This window comes from Ornithorhynchus anatinus, chromosome 3 (assembly GCF_004115215.2).
Source record: "Ornithorhynchus anatinus isolate Pmale09 chromosome 3, mOrnAna1.pri.v4, whole genome shotgun sequence".
Taxonomy (NCBI): Eukaryota; Metazoa; Chordata; class Mammalia; order Monotremata; family Ornithorhynchidae; genus Ornithorhynchus; species Ornithorhynchus anatinus.
The window spans coordinates 99,685,092-99,701,513 of NC_041730.1; the positions used below are offsets into that span (position 1 = coordinate 99,685,092).

At 42.9% G+C, this 16,422-nt stretch overlaps 1 protein-coding gene across 1 annotated transcript in view; it reads right to left on the bottom strand.

Annotated features, from left to right (window-relative positions):
- JMJD1C (jumonji domain containing 1C) overlaps window positions 1–16,422 on the bottom strand; it is a 305,204-nt gene that overhangs the window by 186,404 nt on the left and 102,378 nt on the right. The window contains exon 2 of the mRNA XM_029060598.2: window positions 1,697–1,861. Within this exon, the coding sequence (XP_028916431.1) occupies window positions 1,697–1,861 (165 nt within the window). The remainder of the gene's footprint in view (window positions 1–1,696; window positions 1,862–16,422) is intronic.

Consider the following 16,422-nt stretch of genomic DNA (forward strand, 5'->3'; position numbering starts at 1 on the left):
ATTATCCACTTGGCTTCAGAATGTTCATTCCAAAAGAAAGGCAGAGAAAGCAGATGGATTTCTTTTGCTCTCCTCCCTGACCCCCGATCCCTTGCTCTGTTCCACGTGCCTAGAGCCCATGACGGAAGCAGATTTTCTGCTTTAGGCAAAGGGAACCGCAAGGAGAAATGAAAAAAACAAAAATAAAAACACACATTTATGAGCAGTTCCTTTTTTTTTTAACACTACTTAAATATTATAAAACTGCCTTTGTAAGAGGAGCCCTCTGGGACTGTTTGAACATACAAGCTACAGAAGTTTGTCCTCATGCTAGTTTCCTACCAAATAAATACTAACTCTAATATCTTCCTAGCTATGAGACCTTTAATTTAAGATTCCATCAAATTCTGATGGAAGTACCCTAAAAATTAAAGGAGACAGAGGGAAAGGAAAAACAGAAAGGGAGATCAAAATGCCTTGCACCTAGGAGTGCCAAGGGATTGGGAAGAAAACAAAGCAGCATGAAGCATATTAATACAGAAGCAGAATAGCCTGGGGCCTACGGAATAGGAATCAATCAATTAATGGCAATAATTAAGTGCTTCCTGGGTATGCAGAGCACTGCACTAAGCAACTGGGAGAGTACAATAAATACAGTAAGCGCTCAATAAATATGAGTCAATGAATTAGGGAAAACCAGGACGGACAGAATAAACATTACATAGATGTCTGAGAAGGAGGAGATGGGAATGGAAAAAAAGAAAAAAAGATATCCAGGAGAACGTAAGAATCTGATTTATGTTTCTTGGGACTTGGTAAAACTGAGATTTTTAATATATTTGTAAGTGCTGGGTTTGCAAATCTACTTCACTCCTTATTTGTACTCTTCTTTGTCTAGACAGATAAGACTGTATTTTCTAGAGAAACTGACCAAATACAGTAAAGCAATGAATATTATATTATTAACACCTGAGAGAATATACCACTTCTCTCCTGTATCTGAATTTCTCCTCCAGTTAACCTGGTTGCTTCTAATGAATAACAATAATAATAACAATAATGATGATGATGATGATGATGGCATTTAAGTGCTTATTAAGTGCCAGGCACTGTACTAAGCACTGGGGTAGACCCAAGGTAATCAGGTTGTCTCACGTGGGGCTCACAGTCTCAATCCCCATTTTCCAGATGAGGTAACTGAGGCACAGAGAAATTAAGTAACTTGCTCAAAGTCCCACAGCTGACAAGTGGTGGAGCCGGGATTAGAGCCCACGACCTCTGACTCCCAAACCCAGGATCTTTCCACTAAACCATGCTAACTCCATCCTGGTTAAATATGTAGGTTTTCCACAGCCACAGTCAAGAGTGGTTGTGAAAAAAATATAAATTTTATTTCAATTTACTCCATGGGTCATATAAAGTAGCTACAGGCCAGAGACGATGAGGCCCTAATGTAGCTGTAGCAAACACATACTATCACAAGCATTGCTGTCCTCAGTTAAACCTGCTGCCAACGAGTCCAGTTCAATATTCTGTTATTATCAGTATTACCAAAGGACCTCAGATAGTTTGCTATCTGTCAGGCAGCCTAATAGGCAGAGTTTCCACCAGTCCCAACTGGAAAAGTGATGGATGATATTCAAGGTGTATTCACCTTGCTACAATCAAATCTTATACATTTTCAAAGTAGGCAAAATATAGAAGTGAAAAACCTTACCAATGCCGGCCACTGAACTTGTTTGATCTTTGATCCCTGAGTCTGGCTAGGGTCCTTTCTTTTTGCCCAGACCAACTGGTACTCCACCAGGAAAGTTGTAAAATCTTCATAAACTTTAACCCACTCTCGTTTTTCCCATTCAAGGTCGTCAAATTCCACGTAGACCTGGGAAAATAGAAAAGTTGAAAAACTTAAAAGCACATAAGAAAAAATTGATAGATATCAGCACAACACGCAACCTCAGATGAATGTCATTGCTGCCCCAATTAATGAAGCACAAAAGGGTTTATATAGAGGGTCAGTTATTTCATGACTGTTCTGCCTCTAGACACACTTGAAAGAGTCCATTTGGAGTATTTTGTCAGAGGGAGGACTCTGGCCATCTTTTAGAAATTCTGCAGATGAATCATCAAAGGATAAAAGCTTTCTTCACTCCTAACCAGCAGAAGGCATAGTACTCAGCCCTTCTTCCTTACTTTACTCAAAAGAAAGAACAGGTGGTGTATATTCACATCACCAAGAAGAAATCAATGCATCCCCCAAACTCATTTATTCTTGGACAGACATCTATTCCCCTTCTCAAAAGTCACTAACCTTTTCCCAACACATCAGGGAAGATAAAGGTAAATATTCCATTTTGTCTCTGCTCACCTCCCTCAACCACACAGGACATGCATACCTGCAAAGTCCTCTGCCTCCCTCCCTCCCCCACTTTACAGCTTCCCTCCCAGCAGGGAACATAGATCCCATTCAGATTCACCAGATCCCAACCCTCCCACCTTCAAAGTCCTCTTAAAATCTCACCTCCTCCCAAAAGGTTTCCCTAGCTAATTCCCAACATTCTGAATTCTATCAACCCAACAGCCACCTTTGCCATTTATATATTGATTACATGATTCCCCATTGCTTGTGTATACAAATCTATTCAATTTATTCCGAGTGCATTATCTGCCAACATTGCTATGCCTATCTCCCCTATAAGACTGTAATCTCTTTCAGGATAGATACCATGTCTTGGACTTCTGTTGCATAATAATGATGGCATTTGGTAAGGGCTTACTATGTGTAAAACACTGTTCTAAGCGCTGGGGGGGTTACAAGGTGATCAGGTTGTCCCACATGGGGCTCACAGTCAACCCCCATTTTACAGATGAGGTAACTGAGGCACAGAGAAGTGACTTACTCAAAGTCACACAGCTGACAAGCAGCAGAGTCAGGATTAGAACCCATGACCTCTGACTCCCAAGTCCGTGCTCTTTCCACTGAGCCACTCTGCTTCCCTGTCCCAGGTACTTGGTACAGTGTGATGCACTCAGTGGGTGGTCAATAAATACTACCAATGATTAAAAAAAAGGATAGAATTATGCCACAGGCAACAGTGAGGCAAGACAAAAAAGGAGCACACTATGGATGCCAATTTCCAGGCCAGTCTCTTGCAATAAAAAAGATAAAAAAGGTACACTTGTATTTCAAAGTGTGTCTAACCTTACACCACTCCCTCTCTATAGCAGTTCCAGAGATTTAAACATGAAACAAATGCTAGAGAAGGCAAGTTATATCAGCCCTGCTTCCAACCCAGTCTGTGAACAGTACATCAGCATATTTGATTGATCAAAATATTTCCAGCTTTTCCTCAAGCCAGCAATTTTCCCAAGCTGCCTCTTATTTTGGGACGCAGGAGGAGGTAATAATAGTAACTGTGCTACTTGCTAACCGCTTACTGTGTGTCAAGCACGTGAACTTACTAAGCACTGGGGTAGATACAACACAGGCAGATTGGATACCCCCCGTCCCACACAGGGCTCACGAGCTAAGGAGGAGAGAGAACGGGCATTGAATCCCCAATTTTTGAATGAGAACCTGAGGTACAGAGAAGTGAAGTGATTTACCCAAGGCCTCACACAGTAGGTAAATGAGGGGCCCTCAATACCACGATCAGACAAGCTGGGGAGAGATGAGGTTGACACTGAGTTTACCGGCACCCCCAGCTATTACACAATTACAAATTCCTGACCCCATTAGGAGGAAGGCACAAGGAAGTTCTTACAACAAAAAATACCACGTCTCTTAAAACTAAAGTACAACGAAAGTACTAAGAATTATTTTTGGTTATTTGCACCTTTCAGATCTTTAACTTATCTTATCTACTTATCTTTGTCATTCACTTTACATTAGGGTTCTTAAGACTAAGGGCAAAATTATGTGAAGATCAGTTCTTGTTATAAAAATGACTGGGGGATAATGTTTTACTACATAATGTTAGCAAGTTCTTATTACATCTATAAGAAGCTCAAAAACAAACAAACAAAAAACCCCAAAGAGCAAAAACTAAGCATTGCAGACATTTCACTACTGTTCATTTACTGATTGATTTAAAGGATGAAATGGACTGAGGGAATAATAACAAAGGGTGGCTTTTTTAAATTTTTGCTTGTTTTGATTATTTTAAACCTTTATGATCTTCAGGGTCTTTTGAAATTCTTGCCAAATTCTATAAAATTTTGAAGCATATTGTTATTCCAACTGCATTACAACCTAGTCTGTATCTCCCAACTGCCTTTTCAGCACTCCTCCACCATCTAAGCCATTAAATACTTCTAACACCATAGTAGACTTTACTCTGTTACTCATACTCTCATCTCATGTACATAATTCTGGTACTTGGTATTTGTTAACTGCTTACTATGTGTCAAGCAGTGTTGTAAGTGTGGAGTGGATACAAGTTAATCAAGTTGGACACAGTCCCAATCGCACACTGGGCTCAGAGGTTAAATAGGAGGGAGAACAAGTACTGAATCCCCATGGTACAGATGAGGACACTGAGATACTACGGTCACTAAGTAGGCAAACGGTGGAGTTGGGATTAGAAGACAGATCCTTTGATTTTTAGACCATTTCTCTTTCTACTAGGCCATATATACATATCCCCCTTTCCTTCTTCCTCATATCTTTATTTTAGTGTCTGTTTCCTCCACTAGATTGTAAAATCCTTAAGGAAAGGAACAATTCTAACCTACTCCCACAAGCACAATAAGTTAACTGTAACTGAATAAGGATGGCAGTCAGTATACACCATTAAAACCATAAATTTGAGAGGTGAGGTAAGAGAGGTTTGTAGTGAGATACGACATAGAACAATGGGCAAGGAGGAGTAGATCTTTTAGTCAAGGATACAGCATTATACTAAATGTGATAGGGTGTCAGATGGAAGTAGAGGATGTGTAGGTCCATTACCTCACGGAGCTCTTTTTTCCAACTAACTAGTTTCATCTTTCTCTTCTGTGTTTGCCTCAGTCTTGGTTGAACATCTAGGGAGTGAGTTTCATGAGGCAGCCGGAACAGGTGGGAGAGAAATGGGGCTAGACACTTCTAGGTCCAGAGCAATGAGTCCCCAAAATAGAACTGGAACTACAATCCAACTTCCCAACTAGCACTGTCACTTCAACTATTTTACTGATTGCTTTTTCTCTGCTGGATTCTGACGATGGAGTCGGATGTCTGAGTCTGAAGAAGTTGATTACAGTACCAGTGGCTGGTTTGTGCAGCGCAACTTGCTGCTCTCAATCCTGCCTGCCATGTTATTCCCAGTGAGGTATGGAGGGCAAAGAGCAAGTTTGCTGGCAAGGTTGAGCAGTACACTGGGAAATGCACAAAAAGACTGATTTTTTTTTTGTAATGCACAGAACCCAGTTATGGCGAAAGAGACTGCAGCACAGCACTACAGCTGTGCTGTTTCACGATGACTCGGCAGGCGATTCCATGGGTAGCTATGGTAGTCCTTGCCGCCCATTTTAGCCAGCTATTCTTCAGTATTCCTTCTGGGCCGTGCACTTTGAGGAACATCCTAGGGGCCCTTTGGCCGAAACCTTTGCTCTTGATGGCACAGCCCCAACAGCACCCATCAGGAATAGAACCCAGGCCTCCTACTTCCCAGATCAGTGATCTTTCCACAGGACCAACAGCTTATTCTTTATAAAGATAACAGATCACATCAATCCAATTATCAGTGCGCACAAAAGCAAAACCTCCACCACCTCTATTCGCTTTTCTTTCTCCACTTTCTCCCAATTTTCTAACTCCTTCTTGATCCACTTTCCCCTTCTCTTGCCTCCCTACAATCTTTTTTTCTCATTTTGTCTTCAAGGCTGATCGCCTTCCAGGCATCCTGAATCAGAGGACACAGCAGAACCTTTTCCACATAATCCCCAGAACCTCACACCCCAAAGCTCTCTAAGAGCAAGAAGCTCCTTTGCTCCTTTTTATAGCCAAGTATTAATCACATTTTCTGAGCGCTTACTGTGTGCAGAGCACTGTACTAAGCACTTGCAAAGAACAATTCAGCAACAGAGACAATCCCTGCCCAACAACAGGCTCACAGACTAGAAGCACAAACTAAGATAGTACACTTGCTTGTTTCTTCCACTTCCCAGGAGTCATGAAAACCAGAAGCAGCACAAATGGACTGGAGTCTTCTGCTTTTTTGTTTACTTGTATTTAATGGTATTTGTTAGGCACTTACTATGCGCCAGGCGCTGTACTAAGAGCTGGGGTAGATACAAGATAATCGGGTTGGACACAATCCCTGACTCACATAGGACTCACAGTCTTAATCCGCATTTTACAGATGAAGTAATTGAAGCACAGAGAGGATATGTGACTTGCCTAAGGTCCCACAGCAGACAAGTGGTAGAACTGGGATTAGAACCCAGATACTCTGAGCTCATCTTCTCCAGGAGGTCTTCCCAGACTGAGTCCCCCTTCCCTCTGCTCCCCCTCTCCCCCACCCTCTCCTCTTCCCCCTTCCCCTTAGCACTGTGCTCATTTGTATATATTATTTATTACCCTATTTATTTGTAAATGAGGTGTATATCTCCTTGATTCTATTTATCTTGATGATGATGTCTTGTTTTGTTTTGCTTTGCTGTCTGTCTCCCCCATTTAGACTGTGAGTTCGTCACTGGGCAGGGATTTTCTCCATCTGTTGCCGAATTGTACATTCCAAGTGCTTAGTACAGTGCTCTGCACATAGATAAGTGCTCAATAAATACTACTGAATGAATGAATACTCTGATCCCCAGGCCCATGCTATTTCCACCAGACTAACTCAATCCACCAGACCAACTCATACTGAGCCCAGTCAGAGTAAGACAAGGTTTTGATCTGAAAGGAGGAACTTCTCTGCCAGTAAATGTTGAACTTGGAGACCTCAGTTTCCTTGTTGCATCAGGAGTTGGAGGTATCATAGAGATATGCTTTCTCCTATTTTTCCCTCCCCACACAATCCACACTGCAGTCTTTTCCCCTGGGATTATAATTTCTTTCAATCAATTTATTGAGCACTTACTGAGTACAGAACACTGTACTAAGTGTTTGGGAGAGTACAATAAAGCAGAGTTGGTAGACATGTACCCTGCCCACACTGAGTGCTATTTCTATTCTCTATTTCTATTCCCAAGTCTATTTATCTTCTGTGCTCTGGCTTTTCTTGAGGACCATACTGCTGTAACTATCAAGGTTGGGCTGCCTAGGAAATCCCTTATCCCCAACAATATCTGCATCTATCAATAGTGGATTAACACCCAGCTCCACTCCATAGTTTTCAGAAGCTGGAGATACTGGCCTAAGGCCAGAAGTCAGCAGGGACTTGGGAAGCAAGGCCAATGAGCCCAGCAGGCCACTGGGAAAATGCTCTAATTCTCAGGACACAAAATTCAACCTGCCTAGAAACAACTAATTCTCCAAATGGAAGATGGCTTTTCTTCTTTTTAGCTACTTTATTGCTTCCCTAGTAAATCAACTCCAGCAATGGTCAAACATCACCATTTCCAATCAGCAAGAGCTATATCACTGTCCGGGCTTTGATCAAACCAACCAATAAAAGTGGCTGTCAAATAAGGGAAAGATCAACAGAGGAGAGCAAGGAGAAAACTGAGGAGGGGGAGGAAATAGGGAGATGGATGTAGAAGGGATTATATGGCAGGATTTAGGGGAATGTACCTCTGTAGTTGGCAGTAAGCAGGGGTGGGAAAAGATCATTTTAGAGAATCAATCAGTGGCATTTACTGTGCACTTACTGTGTGCAGGGCCCTGTACTTACTATGTGCTGGGGAGAGCACAGTAGACTAGGTAAACACCTGTCCCTTGATTACAATCTAGTAAGGGTCCCTTGACAAGATGGAAGTTGATTGGTCCAACATCCATGTTGCCTCCACAGAGAAGCACACTGATGAGCCTACAGAGATGCCAACCTAGAGCAGCAGGGCTAAACATCAGCTGCATTTGCCCAACTGTAAGTCCGTGAGCAGGGAAGGTTAAAAGAAGCTGTATGGCCCATATGTCCTCTGGTTGGAGGGATGTTTCCTTTCCAGCAGGGACCATCTGTACTTAGAAATGGGAAATGGACCCGATCCAGCTTATAAGGGCTCCTTGAACTAGATGACACAAGAGCGGAGAGACTGAGTCCATCCAGAGAGCCTCTTCATCCTATAGAAATTGGTTAAATTTAGCATTCTGCCCCTCTCCTTCTGCAGATTCATGCTTCCCAAGGTTACCCGGAGTTAACATAACAGAAAGTCACCAAAAAGAAATGTGACCCTGGATTGCCAGCAGCCACAATATGTGAGAAGCAGAGACTAAATTTAGAGGCCCCTCATCCAACTTGGAGGTTATCTCCAGCTGAGTGGGCTTCTTCTAGCCCTGTTCAAGGACCATCTTTGATTGGGGAGAAAGGATCGCCCTGTCTCTGATAAGGGCTAATCCAGAAAGAGCTTTCTTCAGAGGCAGCTGATCCTGAGGTCCTTGACTCGTCTCTCTCGTTCACCCCACACATCCGATCCGTTACCAAGACCTGCCGGTCTCACCTTTACAATATTGCCAAGATCCGATCTTTCCTCTCCACCCAAACGGCTACCTTACTGCTACAGGCTCTTGTTATATCCTGGCTAGACTACTGTGTCAGCCTTCTCTCTGAACTCCCTTCCTCCTTTCTCGCCCTGCTCCAGTCTTTCTTCACTCTGCTGCCCGGCTCATCTTCCTGCAGAAACGTTCTGGGCATGTCACTCCCCTTCTTAAACACCTATAGTGGTTGCTTATCAACCTCCGCTCCAAACAAAAACTCCTCACTCTAGGCTTCAAGGCTCTCCATCACTTTGCCCCTTCCTACCTCGCCTCCCTTCTCTCTTTCTACTGCCCACCCCGCATGCTCCGCTCCTCTGCCGCCCACCTCCTCACCATCCCCGGGTCTCGCCTATCCCGCCGTCGAGCCCTGGGCCACGTCCTCCCGCTGTCTTGGAATGCCCTCCTTCCTCACCTCAGACAATCTAATTCTCTTCCCCTCTTCAAATCCCTACTTAAAGCTCACCTCCTCCAAGAGGCCGTCCCAGACTGAGCTCCCCACTTTTTCCCTCTGCTCCCTCTACCCCCCTTCACCTCTCCACAGCTAAACCCTCTTCTCCCCACTTTCCCTCTCCTCCTCCCCCTCTCCCGTCCCACTCCCTCAGCACTGTACTTGTCCGCTCAACTGTATATATCTTCATCACCCTATTTATTTTGTTTAATGAGATGTACATCACCCTGATTCTATTTTGCCATTGTTTTTATGAGATGTTCTTCCCCTTGACTCTATTCATTGCCATTGTTCTTGTCTGTCTGTCTCCCCTGATTTGACTGTAAGCCCGTCAAAGGGCAGGGACTGTCTCTATCTGTTGCCAATTTGTACATTCCAAGCGCTTAGTACAGTGCTCTGCACATAGTAAGCGCTCAATAAATACTATTGAATGCATGAATGAATGAATGAATTTGTAGGCAGTTGAGTTTGGGCTGACTTGTCAATTACAGTTTGTCATAGAGAACTTAAAATCCCTGTTTATCATGCCAGAAAATAGAGATGCCTGAGGATTCTACTCGATAGTCCTTTAACTATGCGAATTTGTGACTATGGACTATATGCCTAGAGTAACTGGATATCAGTCGGTTCTTCCACAGCGCCTGACATAAATATGCTTCGGATAGAATACAAACGTACTTTCGATAAAGTCAGTTACTATGCACCTTTGCAACAAAAACTCACCAATGGCTTTAAAGTACTCAATCACCTTGCCCCCTCCTACCTCACCTGACTACTCTACTACTACGACCCAGCATGCACACTTCGCTTCTCTAATGCTAACCTCCTTACTGCATCTTGATCTCAACTACCTAGCTACCAACCTCTAGCCCATGTCCTGCCTCTGGCCTGGCCATGTCCTCCCGCGGTCCTGGAATGCCCTCCCTCCTCACCTCCGCCAAACTAATTCAAGAGGCCTTCCCAGACTGAGCTCCCCTTCTCCCTCTACTCCCTCTACCGCCGCCCCTTCACCTCTCCGTAGCTTAACCCTCTTTTCCTTCCATTTCCCTCTGCTCCTCCCCCTCTCCCTTCCCATCCCCTCAGCACTGTACTCGTCTGCTCAACTGTATATATTTTCATTACCCTATTTACTTTGTTAATGAAATGTACATCGCCTTGATTCTATTTAGTTGCCATTGTTTTTACGAGATGTTCTTCCCCTTGACTCTATTTATTGCCATTGTTCTTGTCTGTCCGTCTCCCCCGATTAGACTGTAAGCCCGTCAAACGGCAGGGACTGTCTCTATCTGTTGCCGACTTGTTCATTCCAAGCGCTTAGTACAGTGTTCTGCACATAGTAAGCGCTCAATAAATACTATTGAATGAATTAATGAATGCCCTCCCTCCTCATATCTGACATAGAATTACTCTCCCCTCCTTCAAATCCTTTCTGAGGCACATCTCCTCCAAGGAGCCCTCCCTGACTAAGCTCTCCTTTCTTCCACTTCCACTCTCTTCTGCATCATTCTGCTTTGCTCCCTTTATTCAACCCCTCTCCAAGTCCCATAGCACTTACCTATAATTTATTTATTTATATTCATATCTGTCTCCCCTCTAGACTTGTATTCTCGTTGTGGGCAAGGAATGTGTCTGTTTATTGTTATAATGTCCTATTCCAAGTGCTTAATACAGTGCTCTGCACACGGTAAGGGTTCAATAAATATGATTGAATGAGTGACTATGCATACACAGAGTCCTTCAAAACTTAAATGCTATAGTCTGAGTCTTCCTTAATTTGGGGTTCATTAATAAAGTAACCACCATGTTAGAGACAAACTGTTTGTTTTCAGTTGAATAGACTTTGAGTGAGAAAATTTTGATGAAGTCAGTAGCAAGTAACTAGCTTGGGAGTAGTGGAGGGGATGACCAGGGAAATATGGCGAATGTAGAATTTAGGGTGGCTGAGGGAAACTACCCATGCAGATTCAAGCACTTGTCATCTCAATTTACTGCATCAGTCTCCTCAATGGCTTCCCTGCCTCCAATCTCTCCCCAGTCCAGCCTGCATATTTCACTGTACAGTCAAGATCATTTTTCTAAAACATTGTTTGGTGCATATCTATCCACTTCTCAACAACCTACATCAATCAGAAACTCCTGACCACTGGCTCCAAAGCTCTCAATCAGCACTCTCCTCCCTACTTATCCTAGTTCCTTTCCCACTACAACCCAGCCTGCACATTTCATGACTTTAAAGCCAACTTATCCAGCATGCCTCACTCTCATCTCTTTCCCTATCCACCTCTTGTTCACACACGCCGCCCCCGCCCCCCCTTTCCTGAAACCACGTCAACTCTGCCCTTCAGTTCAAAACCTCACAGGGCTTTCATACTCACAATCTCCTATCACAATGCTTACCTGCTTATCTTTATACTCCGTTATTTCTCCTCTACTGGTAATTTATTTTAATGCCTGTCTAACCATCTAGATTACAAAGCTCCTTATAGGCAGATACTGTGTCTTCCTACTCCACTGTATTCTCCCAAAGTTTAGTACAGTGGTATGCACACAGTAAGCACTCAATAAATACTGGTGTAGTTGAAGTACTTTGAAGAGGGCTTCAAAGGAAAAGAATATGAAGGGTGTGAGGTCACCAATGACCTCCTTGCCAACTCCTGATTTTCCTCCTAGCTCTCTGTTTGCTCCTTCTAGGTCTCTTTCATAGGCTCACCCTCTGCCTCCCCTCCTAATAGTAATAGTTATTAAGTAAGCCCTTTCTGTGTGCAGACGACTCTACTAAGGGCTGGGAATGTACTCAGGTGGGAATTAGACTCTGACCCTCTCCCTCAAGGCTGTAGGACATGTTGGATGTTTCATTTGGCTCGTAAGGTGAAGAAGGACTCAGAAGGCAGAGCTGTGACTGGCATTCCCAACCTGGTCTGCCTAGAGCATGCCAGGACCAGACAGAGAGTCCCTCAGCTATAAGCACATTTTATATTAACATTAATAAATATTCATATTAATGTCTGTCTCCCCCTCTAGTCTGTAAGCTTATTATGGGTGAGGAGCATGTCTACTTATTTCCTGCACTGTGCTCTCCCAAATGCTTTGTACAGTACTCTGCATGTAGTAAGTGCTCAATAAATACAACTGATGAATTCTGCTCAGCTGAGGTGGAAGCAACTCTCTCTAACTGGGGGGGGGGGAAGGGAGGGGTCTCTCAAGGCTTAGTTCTGGGTCCCCTTTTATTCTCCATCTATACACCATCCTCCGCCGCCCCCACCCCGGACAACTCATTTGCTCCCACAGCTTCAACTACCATCTCTACATGGATGATTTCCAAATCTACATCTCCATCCCTAATCTTTCTCCTCAGCAGTTTCCTATTTCCTCCTTCCTTCAGAACATCTCTTCTTTGATGTTCCACTGACACCTTAAACTTAACATGTGCGGAGCAGAACTACTTTTTCCCCATCTAAACACTTTTCTTCCTGAAACACACCACCACCATTCTCTCTGTCTCATAAATCTCTAACCTTGACACAATCCAGCCCGTCTTTCTCATTCTACCCACATGTATAGTCTGTTAGCAAATCCTATCAGATCAACTTCACATTATTTCTAGAATCTGCCTTTTTCCTCTCCATCCATACTGCTATCACGTTGGTCCCAGTATTTATCACATCTCACCCTGACTAATGAATTTGCTTCCTCGCTGCCTTCTCTGCCTCCAGTATCTTCCCACTCTCCAGTCCATACTTAATTCTGCCTGGGTCATTTTTTGGAAAAAAAAATTCTGCACATATCTCCCCACTCCTCAAACACTTCCAATGATTCATCTCAGCCTCAAACAGAATCTTGGAACTCCCTTCCCCTTCATATTCAACAACTCGCCACTTTCCCCACCTTCAAAGTCATATTGAAATCACATCTTCTCTTCCTCCTCCTCCTCATTTCCTTCTCCAAAATCACACCTCCCTTGTCTAAGCCCTCATTTCCCCTACTTTTCCCTTCCTCATCCCCCTGGAACTTGGGTTTGTATCCTTTATTCATCTTACCTCAGTCCCGCAGCACTTATAAGCATATCTGTAATTTACTTTAATGTCTGTTTTCTTCTCTAGACTGTAAGCTTCTTGTCAGCAAGAAACATGCCTGCCACCTCAGTTTCTTGTACCTTCCCAAGTGCTTAGGACAGTGTTCTCCATGCAATAAGCACTCAATAAATAATAATATTAGTAATAATAATTCTGGTATTCGTTAAGCGCTATGTGCCAAGCACTAAGTGCTGGGATAGTTACAAGGTAATCAGGTAGTCCCATGTAGGGTGCACAGTCTTAATTCCCATTTACAGATGAGGTAACTGAGACACCAGAAAAGTTAAGTAGCTTGCAAAAGGTCACACAGCAGCAAGTGGCAGAGTCATAATTAATAATAATAATGTTGGTATTTGTTAAGCGCTTACCATGTGCAGAGCACTGTTCTAAGTGCTGGGGCAGATACAGGGTAATCAGGTTGTCCCACGTGAGGCTCACAGATAATCCCCATTTTACAGATGAGGTAACTGAGGCACAGAGAAGTTAAGTGACTTGCCCACAGTCACACAGCTGACAAGTGGCAGGGCCGGGAGTCAAACCCATGACCTCTGATTCCGAAGCCCACGCTCTTTTCACTGAGCCACACTAATTCACATCTTCTGACTCCCAAGCCCGTGCTCACTCCACTAAGCCACACTGCTTCTCTAAATACAGTTAGTTGACTCATCATTGGCTTCAAGGCCCTCAACCAGCTCTCCTCCTCCTACCTAACCTCACTAATCTTCCCCCCTACAATCCAGCCTGCACCCTTCACTTCTCTTAACACCAACTGACTTGCTGTACTTCGATCTCATCTCTCTTGCTCACGGTGCCCTTCTAACCCAGAACTCCCTTCCTTTTCATAACCAACAGAACACCATTCTCCTTATCTTCAAAGCCCTACTAAATCCATATCTCTTCCAAGAAGCCTTTCCCAAATAACCTCCATGACTCTATTCATCTTTTCTGCACTGCTTATGCACCTGGATCTACACCCCTAAAGCACTTTGATACTCCTCAAGGGTAGGCCTCATGTACACCAACTCTACTGAATTGTACTCTCCTAACTCTCAGTAAGGTGCTCAGCACATTGTAAGCACTCAATAAATAGCATTAATTAACTGATTGATTGAGAAAGCTAGGGGATGCAAACAGAAGGGAGTGGGAGAATGTGAGGCCCCCTCAGGAGACAGCAGCACAGAAAATAGTGTGTCCTGTAACGAGCCAGGTTTCAGTGATGCCGAAGAGGTGTAGTGACTGGATTAGGAAGAGGTCAGGTACCAATAGGGATTCTGGGGTAGGGGCCTGGAGAGAAGATGGTATAAATGATGGGAGCGAGCGGTGAGAGGGGATAATGATATGGTAAGTAGAAGGTGGGTTGGAGAAGTCTTGGTGAATGAAGTCCCTGGTCCTGATATACACATCAGGTCACAGTACACATCTGAGTGAATACTATCCTGTGAGGCTTAACTTTCACTCTACTCACCAGGACGATTTCTAGGATGCCTCCAAAATGGCAAACCAGGAAATTCATGATTCCCGAAGAAGAGTTTGTGCTCTTCAATGACACTAACTTTTGAAGATTACTTATACTGAATTGCAGAGCTATTTCTTAGTTTCATAAATTACTGGGAATGTAGACTTTATTTTTAGAGCAGTAGTCAAAGCCTTATTCCCTTTTCTTCTGGTATAATAAACAACTTTAATATTAACATTTATTAGATTACTGTTGCCATAAATTAAATAGAAAATGGCACTCTAATTCAATTTTAAGCTTTCATATCAACTCACATAGCTCAGTATACATAAGAAATACACAACCATTTAACAGATCAAGATACATCAGTCAGCCTGATTAAGGGACATTTGTCCAAAGCAATTAACTATTTTTGCTGGGCCAGTCAAAACTATGTTGATATCATTTTCTGCTTTATTTTATTGACTTTTGTCTGGAGGTAGAGGAAGCGCTTCTTTCTTTCTCTAGTGGGAGGGGAGTGGGTGGGTGTGTGCGGCGTGTGTGTTTGTGTGTGTGGAAAGAGACAAAGACAGAGCTTGTAAACTTCCAAAAATGTATCTGCAAGACTAATATTATTTTCATATATCTAAAGATTCTCCTAACTCTGGAGTACAAAGATGATGCTCACTCTATTAGATTCGCTTGGCATTATAAATGTATGCACAGCAATTCATTCATTCATTCTTATATATTGAGTGCTTACTGTGTGCAAAGCACTGTACTGAGCGTTTGGGAGAGTACATTATAACAACACAGACACGTTATTGTTATCAAGTGTTGTCTGAAGAATATTTAATTTTAGCCAACAATTCTTAAATCATCACAGTATAGACTTTACAGGAAAGGTGTCTAACACAAGGCCCCCTTGACTGTAACTGCCTGTGATTTTTAGCAACTTTTTTTAACCTAATTAGCTAGTACATATGAAATACTAGGCCAGTTAGCCTTGTTAGAATTGAGATGGACCTTACCTAACACCCACCACAGTTTGAGAGTATTTCTGCCTAAATACCAGTATTCTCAATGACTTGATCAAAACTGATAAATAATAAGCACCAGGCTGTGACTGTCCATTTATCTACTAATACCTTTGACTGAACTGTTTTTAAACTCTGTTACTGCCAAAAAATAACCCATATTCTTATGGCAAACCATTATTATTCTTAATAAAAAATTAATGAAGCCTGCATTTGTATGGGTCACGTGACCCACTTGAGAAAAACTCCGAAGCTCCTGCTGCAAAGGAATACTAGGCGCTTTGGAACTTCATTTGTAAGGTACTACTATTTTATGGGTCAATCATAGCTGCAAGCACTTCTTCAAATTATAACGTTTAATTTAGAGGTAAAGCAATCTTAGACCACCAATTTAGATATTAGGCAACCTTGAGCAAATGGGTGTTTTTCTAAGACACCGTTTCCCTAACAGAAATAAATAAAGCCGTCACCCTGCTTCCTCCAAACCTCACTGGAATTCAGGGACATTAATAAGTGTCCACAGAGACTTACCATAGACTAGAATATTTTAGTTTTATTTTACTTTTACATCAACTGTGAATTATCACAATAGAGCAACAGAATTAGGCAGGTTGGGAACCCCCAACAGAAGACCTGCCAGCTGCCTTTTCCATCTTACATACCATCTCGCAATCATAATTACGGTACGTATTAAGCTCTTACTAAATGTCAAGCACTGGGATAAGGTGTCATGTCCCGGTCCCACATGGTGTTCTCAATTGAGGTTCAGCAGCTCTCTTAACCCCATTTTATAGTTGAAGAAATTGAAACAAATTAAGAGTTTTGTCCAAAGTCAC